The sequence below is a fragment of the Zonotrichia albicollis genome, chromosome Z (assembly GCF_047830755.1).
Source record: "Zonotrichia albicollis isolate bZonAlb1 chromosome Z, bZonAlb1.hap1, whole genome shotgun sequence".
Taxonomy (NCBI): Eukaryota; Metazoa; Chordata; class Aves; order Passeriformes; family Passerellidae; genus Zonotrichia; species Zonotrichia albicollis.
The window spans coordinates 37542865-37561843 of NC_133860.1; the positions used below are offsets into that span (position 1 = coordinate 37542865).

At 39.3% G+C, this 18979-nt stretch overlaps 1 protein-coding gene across 1 annotated transcript in view; it reads right to left on the reverse strand.

The window, feature by feature from the left end:
• The window catches only part of LOC102068709 (interleukin-6 receptor subunit beta), a 34611-nt gene extending 16077 nt beyond the window's left edge, over positions 1–18534 (reverse strand). Inside the window, exons 1-11 of the mRNA XM_014271258.3 lie at positions 18361–18534; positions 18072–18122; positions 15544–15655; positions 12138–12304; positions 10945–11084; positions 5636–5777; positions 5392–5474; positions 4105–4315; positions 1933–2091; positions 761–883; positions 42–194 (exon numbers count right to left, since the gene is read on the reverse strand). Coding sequence (XP_014126733.2) covers positions 42–194; positions 761–883; positions 1933–2091; positions 4105–4315; positions 5392–5474; positions 5636–5777; positions 10945–11084; positions 12138–12304; positions 15544–15655; positions 18072–18122; positions 18361–18403 — 1384 coding nt within the window. The 5' untranslated portion in view covers positions 18404–18534. The remainder of the gene's footprint in view (positions 1–41; positions 195–760; positions 884–1932; positions 2092–4104; positions 4316–5391; positions 5475–5635; positions 5778–10944; positions 11085–12137; positions 12305–15543; positions 15656–18071; positions 18123–18360) is intronic.
• Positions 18535–18979: the final 445 nt, after the last annotated feature.

The following is an 18979-nucleotide window of genomic DNA, read 5'->3' on the forward strand; positions in this document are numbered from 1 at the left end:
TGACTCTGAGCTGCTGCTTTGTTCTGGCAGTAGTGACTTACCTGGAGACTTTTTCGTTGATGAATCTGTGTAACTGATCCTGTATCCCTGGAGAAAGCCCAGACGGTCTTCTGCAGGTATTTCAGTCCACTTCACAAGTGCAGAATGCTTTGTGATATTCAGAATTGTCACATTAGCTGGACCAGTCCTAGGAACTTGAAAAAATCCAGATATTTGAGTTCTGCATCAATACCTGTGCAATGGACATACGAGACTGAATCCCAGCTCTTTCCAAGAGAGTTCTAGTCAAATTCTAGAGGCTATAAATGCAATGTAAAGGGTGCACGAGAAACGCAAAGTGCCAGATAGTAAAAACCTCTCACCTTAATACCAAAGTAGGTAGAAATTGTGACTGTCTCATTATGAATATTTTACTCCAATAGCAACAACTTTCATTTCAACTTGCAATATGAGACACTATGAAATTGGGATTGGAAAATCTGATTGAAATGGTATTTGAGCCACATGGGTCTGAGACCATCTTTCTGTTATTTTTGTTAATGTCACACATAATAAAAATATTTCTGTGGATGTGTCAGTAAGGAACAGCATTCAGGTTGTTCACTGCCAGGACATGACTGCTAAGAATAAAGGCAATGCTATCTGGAGAAAGTTGTTCAGTCATTTGGAAAAGAAATCTTGTGTAGTCTTTTTTTTACTGCTACAAATAGGAAACAAGAAGAAATATAGAGGGGTGGGGTTACACAAAGGGGAAGAATACCTCCTTCAATGAAGTAAAAGTGAGTCACTCCAAAAGTCTTTTCATGTTTTATGAAACTTTCACACTGACACACATCAGATGCATGTACCATTATTTTGTACAACTTATATGGCTGAAAATTGTCTGGAAAACAAATAAAGATATGTCAAGGTCTACTGAAAAGTTATAAATTATAAAGAATAAGAGGAAAATCAACAGCTTCATAGATTTTCTGTATATTTCTTGCTTTCTGAGACTCAAAGCATAGCATAAGAGTATAGCGCTTTCCACTGAGTACAAAATATGTACATCCTTCTTCAGTGCCTCTAGGTGCTTTATGTAAACTATTTCAAAGCCAGAACAGACAAAACTCGGGTTTTACTTTTAGAAGATCACAGCTGTGTTTATAGTTTCCCTACAGGAGACTTTAGCTGCTGAAGGAGAAATTAGGAACTAAAATGGCTGTAGTTATCTTATTTCAGGATAGGTATTTCCCACTCAGCTAGAATGCATAAACCCAAAGAAGAAACCTAGATGTAATGTGACAGTGCTGATATTGCAGAAGGACAAAGGTAAACAGTGCTCTCTAGAAGACTTTGTAGAACTCTGAAGCTAAATGTTCTCCATCACACATAAAAGACAGCTCTGAATGGCCTTTGCAAGAGTTACCTACGTGATTTCAATCAACATTTCAATGTTTGTTCCATATAGAAATCCCTGACTGAAGCCCGTCATGTGTAGCATGGTAAGCAGAATACTGGAGTTGAGAATTTAGGCTTTGACAAGTATAGATACTGGTATAAAACCAGAAATTAACCTTAGGGAGTCTGTAACAGAGCAGTTTATATTGAAAGATAAGCTTACCTAGGTAGAAGATGAAAGCTTTTTTTTAAAGCCAGTAATGTATAGGTCTGTCTGGAATGTGGGCAAGGAGAGACATTGTAGCAGTAGCCTAGCTGCATTTCTTGCCCAACAGTATCCAGAAGAACACTAATTAATACTTCTTTTTATCTGCCCTAATGTTGCTAGGCATTAACTGATGACTTAGTACTGGACAATAATTAAGAGCTGTACTTATCTGGATGAATCTTCAGTTTGCCCTTACAAACAGAACAAAAATTCTACTCTGCCCAACCAAAAATAACCAAGAAATGAAAGGGTGATTCCATAGGAGATGTGGTGGTTGCTGTTACCTAATGTGAAATTTCCAGTAGCCGTAGTTATTATTTTCATGTGCATATTCTCTTTACTAGTGCCCCAGTCAACCACAAAACATTTTGGTTTGTATTCTGGAGTCCATGTGACAACTGCATTTGTTCCCTGGCTTTTGACATGGATTTGACCAGGCAAGTCTGTGAACAAATACACAATTAAAGGTCAATAAACAGGAAAGCAGTTTTCTCCCCTATTGTTTTTTCTTTCTCCCTTTTGCTCTGTTTTTTAAAGATTATTCACTAAGCAAGTATAGCAACATAGCAAATGACTCACTTATCACAGTAAGGTTTACAATAGTATTTCAACAGAAGAAACTTAGCATTTACTACTTTACAGTGGTAGCTGGGAATTACAGTGTGGATTGCTGTACGAGAGTTTTCCTGATTTCTGATTGCTTGAAATTAAGTGGTTGTTCCAAGGCTCAGGAGAAAGATGTCAGGTGCTGCTAAATAACCTGTGAGCCCCTAGCAGCTGCTACACATGGAGTAACTCTGAGACAGTGCTTGCCTGAGCACGGGTGGAGGAGAAGGGGCTAATGATAGATCACAGCTAAATGATTTCATATTTCATATGTTTTGAATTTTCTGAAAGGATCTTGAAGATTTTGACATTTTTAAAGACAGGCTACAAAACTAGGAAGGACCTTCTGACTGACACTAAGGAGGGAAAAGGGCAACCTGCCATTTTGAGGTAAGAAGTGAGAGACATAAACATTCTCCATTCTGTCTCCTGTCTGGAAACAAATACAAGAAAGGCAAATTTCATTAATTGTGAGGGAGCTGTGGTTGTCTGATGGAGCTAGGGCTGTCTGAGATGGCTGGGATTGTTTATCCTGGAGAAAAGGAGGCTCAGGGGCGACCTTATGACTCTCTACAGCTGTCTGAAAGGAGGATCCAGCAGGGTCAATCTCTTCTCCCAAGCAATGAGCCATGGGACAAGAGACAATCTTAAGCTGTGCCGGGGGAGGTATAGGCTCAACATTAGAAGGAATTTCTTCACAGAAAGAGAGTTTGGGCACTGGAATGGGCTGTGCAGGGTCGTGGTAGAGTCACTGTCCCTGGAGATGTTTAAGGGAAAAGTGGATAATGTGTCACTTTAGTGCCATAATAGAGTCAACAGGGTAATGTTAGGCTGTAAGTTGGACTCAATGATTTCAGAGGTCTTTTCCAAAATAGTTGATTCTGTCATTCTGTAAAGAAAATTACTGTACTAGCTGACAAAATGTTGGGTATGCCGAGAAGGAATTTATCTTAAGAATGCACTTAATGCAAGTATCCTCTCAGTAATTAGTGATAGATACAGAGAAGCTGCACTAACATGCAAACAGAACAGGCATCTGGAGAGTGCCATGAAATACAGGCTCAGAGGTTCACTAGACAACTAATTGTCAGTCACAAGGTGGCTCGAACTGGTAGGATGTATTTTATCAGAAGAGAGCTAAGGGACTGAAATGTAAGGGCAAAATCAAGTTGTTACCTCTTTGCAAGGAAAAGGAGAACAGTATGAGGAGAGTGTTAGAAAATTCTGGATAAGCAGTCATTTGCAGCTATCAGAAGATCAATGAGGGTACTTGCACACTTCTGTATTGTGAATGCTACAGCTGAATTTAAAAAATCTGAAATCACATGAAATTAGTTTATATTATAAGGAAGACATTATACAGTAAGTTTTATTCTTTAAATGAAAAGACTGTCTATTAAGGCCTCAAAAATCTTACATCTTCATTAGAATGTGACATGTACATCCCATTGTGACATCTACATCCTATCTATTCTTTTCCTATGTGCCTGTTAGAGTAATACTGAAATAAAGGACAGTAGCAGGTCTCTTAATAGTTATTTAGCTAAAGAACTTAGACTTGCACATAGTTCTGTGAACGTTTTAAACCACTGGCACCTACTTGATAGTGAGGACAATCCATAATACATTCTAGCTTGACCAACAAAGAAGTGCTAAATTGAATATTAAATTGCTAGTCTGTTAACTTCTACTGAAGTATCTTAAGAAACAATTCTGACTCCTAGTATGTAAAAATATTAGCTTAATATATATTCAAGAGAACAGTTTCACCTATCCCAAAGTCCGTGAAAACGTATCCTTAGATATTGGTCATAAAACTTCCCCACCACTATGGTGAATAAGGTAAATACCTGTTACAGGGAATTCTGGAACAATGTAGATAGCTCGTGGAGATTCTCCTGCTTCATTATAGGCAGAAATATTAAGTCTGTAGTAAGCCATGGAGACATTAACAAGAATTTTTCTGTCTTTGAGAGAGATGTGATGTGGTGGTTGGCTGCAACTGTTGGGTATTCTTTCCACATTAACAAAATATCCAAGGATATTCTCACTTTGTGCTACCTAGCAAGAGGAAAAACATTATTATTCTATAAATACTGTTATGTCCTGTGCAGAAAATCAAGAGGAATTTAATTTTATAAACAAAATGTAGCCTTTAATGATGGGGATAAAATCATACTGTTTTAATTAGGTCATTAGGAATCAATAAAGCAAAGCATTTCCTTAAAATTAAGAGCATGCTTAAATTGAGAGGGGTTAAGTACATGATTAAGAATTTTCCTTAACTGAGATCCTAGTTATGTGTATGCAATTAGTAATAACAGCAGTGAAGCAGCTGTAACATTCTCTACATTTCAGTGGAACATATCCCTCATTTTCAGGAACTTGAAAGTTAATGAGAGGTGTTTAATTTAGATTTATGCCTCTGGATATCCTCATCTTCTAGGGCTTGATTAGGTATGTAGTATCTTTAAAGACAAATTCTAGCAATTATGCTGCAAATTTGGAATGTGTTAAATGTCCATTGGTAGCAATTCTTGGTGGTGGTTCACTCATGATTTTACTGTACTAATCTTAATAAGGGATTGGAAAATATGTGCACAGAAATGGAAATTACTGCAATATAGACAGAAAGTTAATACATGAAAGCCTGTGAATACTTCAAGGATTATTTCTAACATCAAGATTGTCTGTTATTTCTGGCACAAAATTAATAGTGTGTAGATACCATGAAGCTGTGAGGCTGGGTTATCTTAATGAAATAACTGGATACTTTTGGAGTAAGATTGACAGGAAGACATTTACTATTTTAAAAGGCAGGTACACCTATCTTGTGAGGAATTTCAGATGAAGATGGAAGCTCTTAAAATAAAAGCATGTTTTTTTCCCTGGAAAAGAAGGGAAGTTTTAGTAATTTTTCAAGAATATAAATTGATATAATTTTTCCCTGTTAGTTTCTAGTTCCTAAATCATCAGCATACAGATGCAATGAATTCTGCAGCAAGTATACAATATCCAATGCCTTTTGCCTATCAAATGTAGACTCGATACAATGGGAAAGTCTGTTTTTCACTGCAATGCAAGAAGTAAATAGCATATACATAACAGAAGGTACCCAGACTGGAAGTGAACCTTACCTCCCACTTCAAGAGAACACTTCTTCTTCCTGGAGAGACTTGTGTAGTTACATTATATGATATTCTTGGCTTGTTCATGAGTTCTGGTAAACATGGAAAAAGATGGAGACATGCACTCAAATGAATAATTCTGATGTTCGTATTTTCAAGAGTATCTGAATATCCTATTCCATATGACACAAAATTTGGAAAAGCCTTTACATTCATACTTACAACCAGTAGGATGAAACTATATTTCACTTACTGTGAGGGACCAAAATCTCCTTGCCCCAAATGCAAACACATTTGAGATCATCCTTGGTTATGCATCTGAGCTGAACAATGTATGAAGACATAGCATTTAAATTTGAAATGGTGACGTTGGAAACATTACTTCCTACAGGCACCTAAAAAAAAAAAATTATGTAATAACAATAAAACATTATCTTATATGAATTATCTTCTCAGCCTAAGACCAGCCTTCTGACTCAACTGAAAGTAGAGGTTCCTGTCATCAAATAGGAATTATTGCACATTTTAGTCAAGCTATTTTCATTCTTTCAAGGCAACACCCTCTTTTTCATGAGCTTGCTCTGCTCACTCAAGACACTAAGTAACCTGGTCTAAATATTACTTTTAAAATCAATTAGACATTACATATACTGAAAAAACTCCGAGCCTTGTTAGCATCCTCAAGAACAAGAAGTCAAGGGAAAACTAAACAATAAAAAAAAAAGCCCTTATTTTTAAAAGTGTCATTGTGTCTGAATAGATCCACATGGCTGTTGTCTTAAACAGCATGACTGGAGTGAATGTGTGGCTGCCTGTATGCCTTGGTGCTGCAGAAGAGATTTGCATCTGCAACTGATGATGGCACTGGAGCCTCAGTAACTGTTCAGGGAATGGAGTTTTTCTTGAAACAAAGACACCATCCCTGTCTAAGGAAAACCCTGAGCTGAAAAATACAGAGAAAATAAGAGAAAATATGATAGGAAACTGTTGTTATCACTTAAACTCTTCCCTAAAGCTCCCCAAAACCAACAGAGCCCCGCTGTAAGGTGAGCAGCTCTTCTCTTTGAATTTCTGCAGTACTTTATATTTTAATAAGTTAATTAATTAACTTCTGTGGGAGTGTGCTCACCTCCCTCTCCTCCACTTCCCCTCCATCCTGACCTTTACTTCTTGTAATCCTGATTAAGTGATAACCACTATCAACAGTCATATTAGATGTGTCTTGACCAGCATCTGACTCAAAGTCGATTCAGAGCAGACAGATAACAACATGAAAGACAAGATAATATGAAAGACTGATTTTAACAGTTCATCCACCTACTCATAGTATTGGTTAAGATTCAACTCAAGTCAACATTGGTTGAAGCTAATATTTGAAGACAGCATGCATTTATGTCTTTAAGTGTCACAACTTTCCCTTTAAATAGTGGATAGCCCACAGCCTGTTGAGCTCTCCTGCACAGCAATGGGCATCTCTCAAGTAAGGACAGTAATCTTAACTTCTGAAGATTACTCCTCAAGGATGAGAGAGTATTCACCTCACCAGATACTTGATAAGTGAATTGGAAATTAATACACTGAAAATTTTAAATCTCAGTTAAATGATACAAAGGATTGATTGTGCACATACAATCCTTTAGATATAAACTGTTGACCAGGTCTGGGACTAAGTCTGAATCCAGAAGCAATTATACTTGCAGGGGCTCTGAGAATCATTTTAGAATGCAAGGGGAGCATTTTTAACTCTCATGACCCAATTAAAATGTCTTCCTCACAGTTCTGTCTGACTCTGTTCTCTGTGAAGTAATCAAGTGCTCATTGCTGTCTACTCCTGTTAAACCCCTTTCACATTTATTATCAAACTTTGCTGGATTTCTGTTTTATGTCAATAAACATAACTACTTTCTTATGAGTGAAGGATATTACTTTTAAATGATGTTGTCCATGACAACTTGATATAATTTTTTGCTAGTTGCAAAAGAATCCCACTACTCACAATATTACAGAAAGACTCCAAACAAGAGGGAAGAGGAATGGATTTAAAACCCAATGTTAAATTACATTACATGTACATTTATCCTACTCTTGATAAGCACTAGCTTTTTGCATCCTCTATGCATGTATGGCTGTGGCATTCACATTCTCTGAAAAATCCTTCGCCCAGGATTTTTCTCCTGGGAAGCTGAGAAGCCTCAGAGGAAAGAAAAACAATAATTATCTCATTTGCTTCTCCTGGGTGGAAAGTGTTTGGAGTTTGTTTACCCACAGGTGATTGTTTCATTCGATTCTGGGGTGAGTTGTTTTGACTCTTCAGCCAATTGGTGCCAAGCTGTGTTGGAGCTCTGGAAAGAGTCTCGAGTTTTTCATTATTATCTTTTTAGCATTCAGTAAGTATTCTCTCTATATTCGTTAGTATAGTTTAGTATAGTCTCTTTAATATAACATAATATTGTAAAGTAATAAATTAGCCTTCTGAGAACGTGGAGTCAGATGCATTATTCCTGCCTTATTCCAGCAGTTGGGGCATTCCCTGTAAATACAGTATGTGGTCATACTCATTTACTAATCTTCAAGCTTAGCCTATGTTTATATTATTAGGAAGAGATTACAGCCTAAATCCATAGCATCAGCTGGGACCTGGGAGATCATGAGTGTTCATGACCTTTAGTGTTGACTCATTTGTGTCACCCAGCGTGGATGTCTGTACTAGTCCCCCACAGTACTCCTGTGAATCTTCCATCTCCCCTGTCTCCAAAACCTGCAGGGCATGCATTTGTACTGCTCTGCACCTTCTGCTCTTCCATGTGCCACGTGCCAGACTGTCTGCACCTGGTTGTCTGCCTGTTGTGCTGCTGGGTGGGCTATGCATGGGTAATTGTCTGCCCTAGGATGGTCTAGGACTTGTACACAAATGAACGAGGGGACCTTCCCAAGACCTGAATGTTCTTTGTACTGAGATGAAACATTTCTTTCATGGGCCTCTCAAAGTACCTCTTCTGAAGTGGCTAAATGAACCAGCAGTCAGCTACAAGAGAAATGGGAGCGGTCTTCTGAGACAAAAGGAAGAACCAGGGAGATTTTTGTAGAGAAAAGGAAGCAAAGAGTCTCCTGGGTAAGCAGAACTTCCCAAGAAGTGGAGACTGTTGCTATTTAAACAGTTTTCTTATTTTCCTTGATAAATGCATATTTATAACCTGATTAACACATATAAAAATAACAGAGCTTGAAAAACAGACCATTTCAGGGACTTAGTGATACATATCATGCATACATGCCTGTCTGATGGGAAGGGGCAGGATAAGCAGCCATTGCTGCTACAGGCAGACATTATTGAAATTATGACTCATTTTCCACCTCTTGTGTTTTCCCTTTAGATTTGTTCTGCCTGTTAGTGTACCATATTGCATGTCCTAAAATGCAACTGCAATTGGTGTTGTATCCCACAACATCCTTCTCTCCAAATAGGATAGTGATGGATTTGGTGGGTAAACCATGATGTGGATTGGGAAGTGGTTGCATGGTTGCATCCAGAGGGTAGTGGACAGTGGTTCAGAATTCCAGTGGACATCAGTGACAAGATGTGTCCATCAGGGGTCCATAGTGGGTGTGATCAATGTTATTTAGTATCTTCAGTAATGACTTAGCGGTGTCAAGTGCACCCTCTGTGAATTTGCAGATGACCCCAGGCTGAGCAGTGCCTGCAGGGTGGAATGCCATCCTGAGAGACCTGGACAGGCTCCAGAGGTGGACCACAGGAACCTCAACCTGAACCTCTGAACCAGGGTCAGAGCAACCCAGGGTCAGCCTGGGGATGAACAGATCCCAGCAGCCCTGCCCAGAAGGAACTGGGGGTGCTGGTGGCTGAGAGGCTGGACCTGCCCCAGCCATGGGCACTGCCAGCCCAGAGAGCCACACGTGTCCTGGGCTGCATCCAGAGCAGGGTGGGCAGCAGGGCAGGGAGGGGATTCTGCCCCTCTGCTCTGCTCTGCTCTGCTGAGACCCCACCTGCAGGGCTGCATCAGCTCTGGGGCTGTTACTGAGCAGTCCTGTAAGATGACATCTATGCAGAAGTGGAGGAAGATGCTGGAAATTCTCTTAAATTTAGCACAATAGAGCATGACCTCTATATTTATTGTTAGTGCTTAATTTTGTACACACAGTGCTTAGTACAGATACCAGAGATTAATGTGGCCTTGTGCTAGCTCCCTACATCTGTGACTAATAAACTTGTTCCAGTTAATTCTTTCTTGTTTACTTCTATCAGTGATTTAATATGTACTAACTAATAGCTTTGAGAACAAGAATTGTTTATCAGAGCAAAGAATCATAAGAGAAGTACATTATGACCTGATGACGTATTTGAGATAATCCCAAGGAGAAAAGATTGTCAGAAGATCTGGAACCATATCCAAACAAATGGAAATAATCAGCATAAATGCATGTTTTCAGGAAACATGAAAATACAATAGTTTTAGGAATATAACCAGGTCTCTGAGGTTACTGGGCATGTATGTTTTGAAGAGAATTATCCATGCATTCAGCACTGCTAATGAAACAATGTTGGCTTCCTAGTCTAACAAATATGATGGAGAGTTTATTTCCCAATTTTCAGGGACAGGGTCCCCAGCACAGGCAGGACATGGACCTGTTGGAATGAATTCAGGGGAGGGCCACAAAATCAGTGGGATGGAGTACCTCTCCTGTGAGGAAAGGCTGAGAGAATTGGGATTGTTCAGTCTAGAAAAGAGAAGGCTTTGTGGCAGAGTTATTCTTGCCTTCCAGTACCTCAAGAGAACTTCCAGGAAAGATGGGACAAGACTATTCACAAAAGCATGTAGTGACAAGACAAGGGGCTATGGGTGTAGACAGAAAGACAGTAGGTTTCGATTAGGTATTAGGACTAAGTTCTTCACTGTGAGGGTGGTGAGGCGCTGGAACAGGGAAGTTGTGGGTGTTCCATCTCTGGAAGTGTTCAAGGCCAGTTTGCATGGGGCATCCTGGTCTACTAGAGTGTGGCCCTGCACATGGCAGGGCTGGTTGGAACCTTCCAACCCAAACCATTCTATGGCTGTATTGCAGGGAAATTATTTCACTTCTTTTCGAAGAAGAAAATCTGGAATACTTAAACTAACTGAAAGTATGTAAAGTATGAATTATTACCTTAAAAAACAAAGCAACCTGATCTCTAATCTGTTTGAAAAGGTAATGATACCAGCTAAAAGAGCAATATTGTAAATCACTGAAAGTGTGATGTGGGTCTGTGTTTACATGGCATTTCTGATATTCAGCTTTTGCATCACTGGAAGTTGTAGTGTCTCACTGGTAGGTTAATGAACCAGATAACACGCTATTCTATTTTACTTTGGTTAAAGCTACTATTCCTTCTTTCCCAAACATTTCATGATTTGTTAGAACCAAACAAAGGTGCCTTAGTGGGATCTGCCTACAAAATGACTCCTTGCTATGCCACCTTGCAATCCTTGTGCTGCATATAATATGTGCAGCTGACCTGATATTGGAGCACCTTATAGTCTCATGAGATTGTCATCTGGAAGTACTCACCACTGTCCATGGAGCAGATTCTGTGAGTGCCTCTCTGTATCTCAGCTCATATGGTGTATGAGCTGTGGGCAGGTCCCACTTCATTATCAATTGGTTTGTGATCTGATAAGCATTTATGTTAGATGGTGACAAGCACTTTCCTAAAATGGGGGAGATGCAGTTGTTTAAAACACAAGAGAAGCAGGAAAGCTTTGGTAATTACATCTGTTGAGTGTGGTCTATAAAAGTTAAAAGACTTGGCACACAATAGTGAATGCTGTGAGACTTCAAAACACCATGGAAATGAATTACTAAATCTCTATGACATCAACAAAATGCAATTGTTCCTCTTGCCTTTCTTTTGTGAATGCTTCTACTGATTTCAAGAACACTCTTTTTCTAAGCAGTAACTATTCTGAGTGGCGCTGAAAGGCAAAATCAAAATGTCAAGAGTACCTGTAATCATGAGTTATATAAAAATATCCAGAATATCTTTAAATTTCGGTAAGTGCAAATAAACACAATGTGTCCAAAAGTCTTCAGTAAAGGTTATACAATTGATAATTTGGGTTGTACTAGTAGTAACTCCCAGGAGAGAAGCATTGGTTTTTCTTGGACCATGATTAGTCTGAGCATGTGAAGTTTTGAGAAGCTCTTAACATCAGTTCAGTGACCAGATAGGTAGGGAATCTTGAAATCAACATTTAAAGGGCCTAATAAATAGGGCTGGTTTTTTTCATATCTTTCTTTTAGCATTGTGTAATGGGTAAGAGGCCTTAGAAAAGAGTTGAATTTTGAAAAAGTTTCTCAAAATTCTAATGCCCTATAACAAAGATTCCTTTGTTATAAGGCATTAGTGTGACTCAACACAGTGTTGAGTCAATCTGCTCTTTGTAAACCAATACAAAGAAATCCAGAAAACCATCAAGGAGAGCATAGAAAGTTGGTTAAGTATGGTACACAAATACTACAATATATTTTTCTGTATATGGATATTAAATATTCCAGCAAAATGTTTAAAGTAAAACCCTCCTCCATTAAAACATCACAGGCTTCTGTTACTAACTTCATTCAAGGAAGTCAAACTGCATCTTAGCTCTCTGAATCAGTAAAAATAACAGGAGTGTTTTGGGAGCTGAAATTTTGGAAGTAATCTTTACAGAATACAGCTTTAGCTGGGCACTGCAGTAACACAGCTTGTGAAGACACTGTACCTGCTTTGCTTGGTAAAACTGAGATGTTCCTTCCTTTGGCACAGGTGTTATTGTCATAATTCACTGCTATCCAAATGGTTGCAAATCTCTCAATGTAGAGATTCTTTCGCTCTATTGTGATGGAAGGTGATGATGTGTTTCGCTGAAAAAGTTTTCGTATTTTGTTCCTTCAGAGAAAAGGAAGCACAATGAAAAACATTATATTGGATTACAGTTATTTTTTCCTCCATGCCCAAGAAAGCAAAATTATAGTAATTGATAGCTTTCCAGATACTTCTATGCATAATTCCACATCTGGAAATCTCAAAGGTTCACACTGAGCAGCTTGAAACAGCAAGATTAATTCATGCACCTCAGTAACCCTAGTGAATTCAAATGTGCAAATCCTTGTGTGGTGGAGAACTGTTGAATTCCTTAATCTTTTAAGGCATAGCATGATACAACCAGATCTGTATGACCTTCTTTTGTACTTACAGTGGGATATAGAGAGCATTTTGAAGGTATAAAATTAGGTTAGAAATGACTTCGAAAAGCCTCACCTCATAAAAGGGAAACTCAAATTCCTTTTGAACAGCAAAATTTCCCAGTTACATGAATATAAATTGCCATAGAGTTATAAAAAGCTTCTTATGAGTTATGTGCCTGTCTTCTGACTTCTGTTCCTGCAAATTGTCAGAGGTTGATGGAGATATTTAAATGTCCGCTGAGTCCTCAGCCCTGTAGATTCCTCCTGGTATACCTGACATACACAGCACGGGAAGTCCAAGAGTTTTAACGCCTTGCATACAATTTTGCTGCCAACATTTTTCTAGTCTCTCTCATTTAGTCTCTGCCACACACAGGGAAGATTTTTCCAAGGTTGAAATTGTGCAAGTTCAGTGTTCTTAAAGAGAGGGACTAGCATACTAATTGCCTAGCTATGCATTTCAAGTATTAAATTACACACATCATGATTCAATATTTAGTACCTGAGAAAAACTATTTGAAGGTTTTCCTGTCTTCTGCTTCAAGCTAGTTGTGAATCAGCCATTAAAATTTCAAAGCATGATTTTGAATTCTTGGTTGGAACTTTTCTGTGGGAGTGTTTATCTTTAATCTTTTTCTTCCTGACAACTTAATCACAAGGAGTAAGGACAAGGAACTATTACAGCGTCAAACTGATGTTACATGCAGGAAGAGGTGATACCCTCTTCTAGGCAAAGTAAAAGCCTTTTACATGTGGGGTTTTTTTCTTTCCTTTTAACCCAATAGAGGAGGAGATAGTAAGTTTGTCTTCAAGACCACCGGGTGGAAACTTAGGAGACTGAGGTTAAAGTCCTGACTCTGACTTGGAAACATCACCACCTCTGCCAGGGAATTGTCTCCCTCTTCCCCCACTGACATCTTCTTTCATTCTTTAATCTGCCTCGTCTGTTCATGACATCAACCCTGCAGCCTGGGAACAGCACAGTCTGGTTTTGGCTTATGACTTTGAGAGCAAGTAGCGTAAAAATATTTCAACTGATAACATCTCTTCAGAAACAGAGCTGTTTCATAAATGTTTCTGTCCTTCCAAAAATTTGGTATTCCTTGAAGTTACAAGAGTCAAGACAGCCATGCAGTAGAATTAGGGGCTTATTGCAAATTGGTGCCTGCAGCTACCTCCAGTGAGAAAATATCGAAGGTGATGGGGGGAGTAATCTCAGCCTTGAGTTGGTTGCTTTGCTCCTGTGCAATGTGAGCATGATCATCCTGGGGAATTTCCCAGTGTGGTGACATTTTCTTAGCTTTAGGAGATGTTTCTAACCACAGCTCATTTTGAATGACAAGGGGTGGTTATGTGGCCAAACAATCAGCAATGAATATCAGAATTTGCCTATGGCAGACAGTGTTGCACTCCATGTACCCCATGATATGGTCTCATGGCAAAGATCATGTCTTCTCATCTCACGTTTCTATTTCTGAACATGCCCCTAATCTCATGGGAGATTCCAAATATCTAGATATAAAATGAGGAAATTCAGTTTTGTAATGCAGCTGCAACTGAAGATACTGTATTTGAGGTAATCAGTTCAAAATTAACCCTACAAGTTCATTCCATCTGTTAAACCACTACTTGATAATTCAGAATCACCAGAAAGTATGCTACATCTGATATCTCCTTGGGTACATGGTATATCAAAATACATAATACATAAAATAAAAGTTTAGTGTCTGTTTATGTTTAAATATTTTGTTTTTTTTTTTTCCTTAAATACCACTATGTTGAATAGTCAGTAAAAGTCAATAGCTGCAAATAAATGTAATTAAGTAAGCTGATATTTGGCAATAATGATTTAAAGAGTGTGTTGGAGGCATGGTAAGATGTATAATGACTTTGTATTGGGTTTACATGACAAGGTTTTGGGAGCAGATTGCTACAGAGGTGGCCTCCATGAGTAGCGGCAATAAGCCTTTCCCACGAACAACGAAGCCAGCTCTAGCTGACTCAGGACAGAGCTGCTGCTGGCCAAGGCTGAGCCCATCATCCATGGTGGTAGTGCCTCTGGGATAACGCATTTAAAAGAGGGAAAAAACGGCTGCACAACAGCAGCTGGCAGAGAGGAATGAGGGCAAGTGGGAGCAGCAGAGAGCAGCCCACGCTGCAGCAGGTTTGCAGGGCTTGTGAACCCATGGGGGAGGGAGCTGCTTTGGAGCAGGCTGCTCTTGAAGGGCTGGCACCCCATGGAAGCAACCTTCACTGGAGCAGTTAATGCAGAAATGCGGCCCTGTGGGAAGCACTCGTGTTGGAGGAGTTAATGATGGACTGTGGGAGTTCGTGTCTCCTGAGGGAGGATTCCCATGCTGCACCAGAGGAAGAGTCAGAAGAGAAAAGAAGTGACGGACACAACATATGATGGACTGTCCACAATCCCATTTCCCATCCCCCCACAATGCTGGAGTGGAGGAGGCAGAAAATTCAATTAAGCCCAGTAAGAAGAAAAGAATGGGGGGGGGGGGGGCAGAGAAGGGGAGGGTGTTCCAAGTTCTAGCTGTATTTCTCATTAGTCTACTCTGATTTGAATGTTAATAAATTTAATTCATTTTCCCAGGTCAGGTCTGTTTTGCCCATGACAGTAATAGCTGAGATCTCTTCCTGTTCTTATTTCAGCCCATGATCTTTTATCATATTTTCTCTGCCCTGTTGGGCTGAGGAGGGGAGGTATAGAACCGTTTTTGTGATGTCTAGCCAGAAACAACCTACCACTCTCTTACAAAGCCCTTACAAATCAATAGGTATTGATGAGAAGTGATAAATGGTATTGACCAGCCTTGTGTAACAACCTCTAAAGTGATGAAATACACTGGAACAAAACTCTGGCAAATGGGAACCACATCTAACAACAATAAGAGCTTTTGGTTTTCTGAGATAACTTTTCAGACTTACCATTTTAGGTATACAGTATAATTAACTGTATTTGCAGCACTAGGTACTGGCAGCCAGGTGCAGGTTAGATCCTCACTTAATTCCTTGTAACACACCAATTCATTGTCCCAATCTGAAAGATGAAAACATATGCACTGGAAAAGACCCGTCACAGCAACCATTAACTGACTCAAAGGGACTATGAGTAATGAAACCAAATACAAACCAGGCTAGAGTTAGCTGACTAGACCCCAGAATTGCTTCAAAACCACCAATCTCTATCTGACGTTCAGAACTACGCACTGTTGCTGGATAAAAACAATATTACTTTTAAACTGCCAGCATTATAAAGAATGCATTGTAAAACAGAAGGAGCAAAAGTTTATGTATAAAATTGCCATTTAATTTTTTATATGGGGATTTTTTTTTGCAACTGAACATACCCTTTTTTCAGTTGATGTGAAAATAAGCACTGATGACGTTATTAAAGGAACTAAATTTTTGTCTTTAGCAATTAAATTTATGTCAGTATTTCAAAAATCTCTTAACAAAAATGCTAATGACAAAATATGACTGCTGTTCTTCTTTTGCTCTGTGTCTTACTGTCTGAACTATTAATTCAGCAGAATCAGTCATGGTGTCTCAAAGTCATTGGAAAAGGACTCAGATTTTGTTGCTGTTGAGAAAAGTAATCTCAACAGGAATGGGATCCTTAAGGTAATTTTTTCCTGATGAGTAGAGCCACATGTCCTTCCTACCTGTTAGGTCAAACAATAGGCCTATCAATCTTGAATAAAAAATGTTTTGCTATGTGATAAGTAAATATGAGTATGTCTGGAGCTGGTGTTGTAGCATAGTTATGGTATCTCACAACCTAGGTTGTGAGTTAAAAGATCAGTTCTCTTTTCCTCATTTCTTCCTGCAACCTGAGTTACAAAGTATCCTTGGCATTCTTTTAATCATTGAGATGACAAATGCATATTGAAGTTAAAAGGTGTTTTGGAAAAAGAAGTGAGTATAGTGCTGACTTTAATACCCTCACCTTATGACACTTCTTTTCTCATACTAAATGAATAATGCTCTTCTAATAAACTTTGCTGCATCAGCTCAGGTGTGTAGAGGTGCCTTTCGGGAAGGTGGAGATCACATCTTCCTTATTTTCATAGCAATGTGAAACATTACAGAATTCTTTGCTTTTCTAGTCTGGCCACCAAACCACGTCTTGGCCTCCTCACCCATGAACATAGTCTGTCAACAGCAGGGGAAACAGCAACAGCTCTCACATTCTTATCCTGTTTTACTCTGAATTAAACCTTAAAATTACTTGGTGTTTATTGTTGTTTTGAAGAAACACCTAGAACAAAATCTTTTTGGAATTGCTGTAATACTTCATGTCAATACATTGGTAACATTCTGCTCCTGACACTATTTGAAATAAGAGTTCTATTAACTCAGATCCACATGGTGTCTACCATATTGCAGACCTGTCTCTGCTTATGCAGGAACAGTGGTTGTTCCTCATGTTCTAAGTTTTGTGAAATCACCCATGTCTTTCTCTACGAGATTATAGTGCTAAAGCAGACAAAAGAAAAATAGTAGATTTCATGTGTGGAAATAGTGTGTTAGCTTGGCGAACACCCCAAAGCATCCTCCTACTACCAATATACGGAAGTTCTACATTGCTTTGTCCAGATGAATATAATGAATGCACATTTTTATTTTCACTTTTCCTGTTTGTGAATATTATGCACATGCACATTAATTTTTATTCTAGTGCTTTCTTTGTTCCACTGCAGTGCTCCACCTTAATAGGTATATTATTAATTCTTCCCAGATCTAGCATAGTACCAGAGATGTATCATGACTGTGCTCCAAGAGCTATGCAAAGAAAGAAAAATATTTCTTTGCTCTAAAGAAAACGCTGTTCAGTTTCTCCACTTAAAAAAAACCTCAAACCAGCAAACAAATGCCAAACCACCTACCTTTAATTTTTTTCTCTCTAGAACTTTCTGTTTTTTCTTCCTGAGCATCTGGTTTTCTCCCTAATGATTTAGTAGAGCTTAATCTGGCAAGTTAATTGCAAGGACTGGAAAATTATCCATGGCTAATTTCAGAAGAACATAGTCCTCCTGCAGATGTCTTGCCCAGTGTCTCTGTGTACTCAGGAACCTATCATCTCTGCTGGGTCTGTTAGCAAGCAGGATGTTCCTGCCCACAATAAATCCAGCACAAAGTACATCAGATGACCACCCACTGCTCCGCAATACTCTCTATCAAAATGTGCTGTACTGTTCCTTCCCGCCATCATCAGTAATTCCCCAGTTAAATGGAAAGCAGAGATATCCATCACACACAAACGTTAGCGGATCCGTGGTACTTGGGAACGGCAGCTATCTGTGATGCTCGGGCTGGGCTTTCACCCACAGCCTGCGGGCTCGCCCTGCGCTCACAGACGCGCCTGCCCGTGCTGCTGAGCCCGGGCTTTCCCTGGCACAGGCGGGAATGCTTCCAGCGGCGCCGCTCCCGAGCGCCCGCGGCGTTCCACCCACCTGTCAGCTGCCGGCAGAACGGAGAGTCCCGCGCTGAGCAGCGGCAGGAGCCTGGGCAGCGCAGGGAGCAGGTTGCGGGGGGAAGAATGAAAAAAGAAAAAGAAAAAAAAAAAACAGTTGGTCAAGACAACCGCAAAAGAAATAGGAAAAATGTTGCAGGTGGTTGCTTCTCCCACTCACAGAATTTAATCTGGTCATGATTTAGTTCGTATATCCTCATCCTTGAGTAGCATTAAGGATTTTTATGGTTCATAAGCGGCAGTAAGCTGTATGGTATATGAAAACTCACCTCTAACAAGTAAAAAGATAGCTGCCAGCAGAGAGTTCTTCATCTTCTCTGTAAAGAAGCATAATGATTACTATCAACATTACGCTGTCTTTAGTCTATTTTCACACTTCCTTTTCAAACTTCCTATTCATTCTAACACCAATCCTGCTACAGGCAAAACACAAGTAGCAAGCTTATCGATGACAATGGGAAGAACACTTGAGTTCTGTGTTATTAATTATACTTACAAGAGCCTAAAAATCCTTCTGGAAAACAGGAACTCTCCACCCTGGTTTTTGTAAGCAGTCACAGCGAGATTCTTGATGGTGTCTGCACTATCAGCAAAGCAAACTGAATTAAGCTTAGGTACTTCTAACTCTTTGAAAACACCAACTGTCACTGCAAATTAGAGATATTCATATCAGTAAAAAGGAAGTCAAGGTGTTTGACTGAGTCTAATATGAATTCTTATATACTGTAGAAATAATAGCAGCAGAAGACCTCAGCTTGTCTTCACTTTCTGACTTCTCTTATCTTTCAATGTAATTTCCCTACCTCAAAGATGCTGTATCTACATTGTTGGTACCTACACCAGGGCCCTAATACAGACAAAAGTCACCATAGCTGTAAATCAGATGGT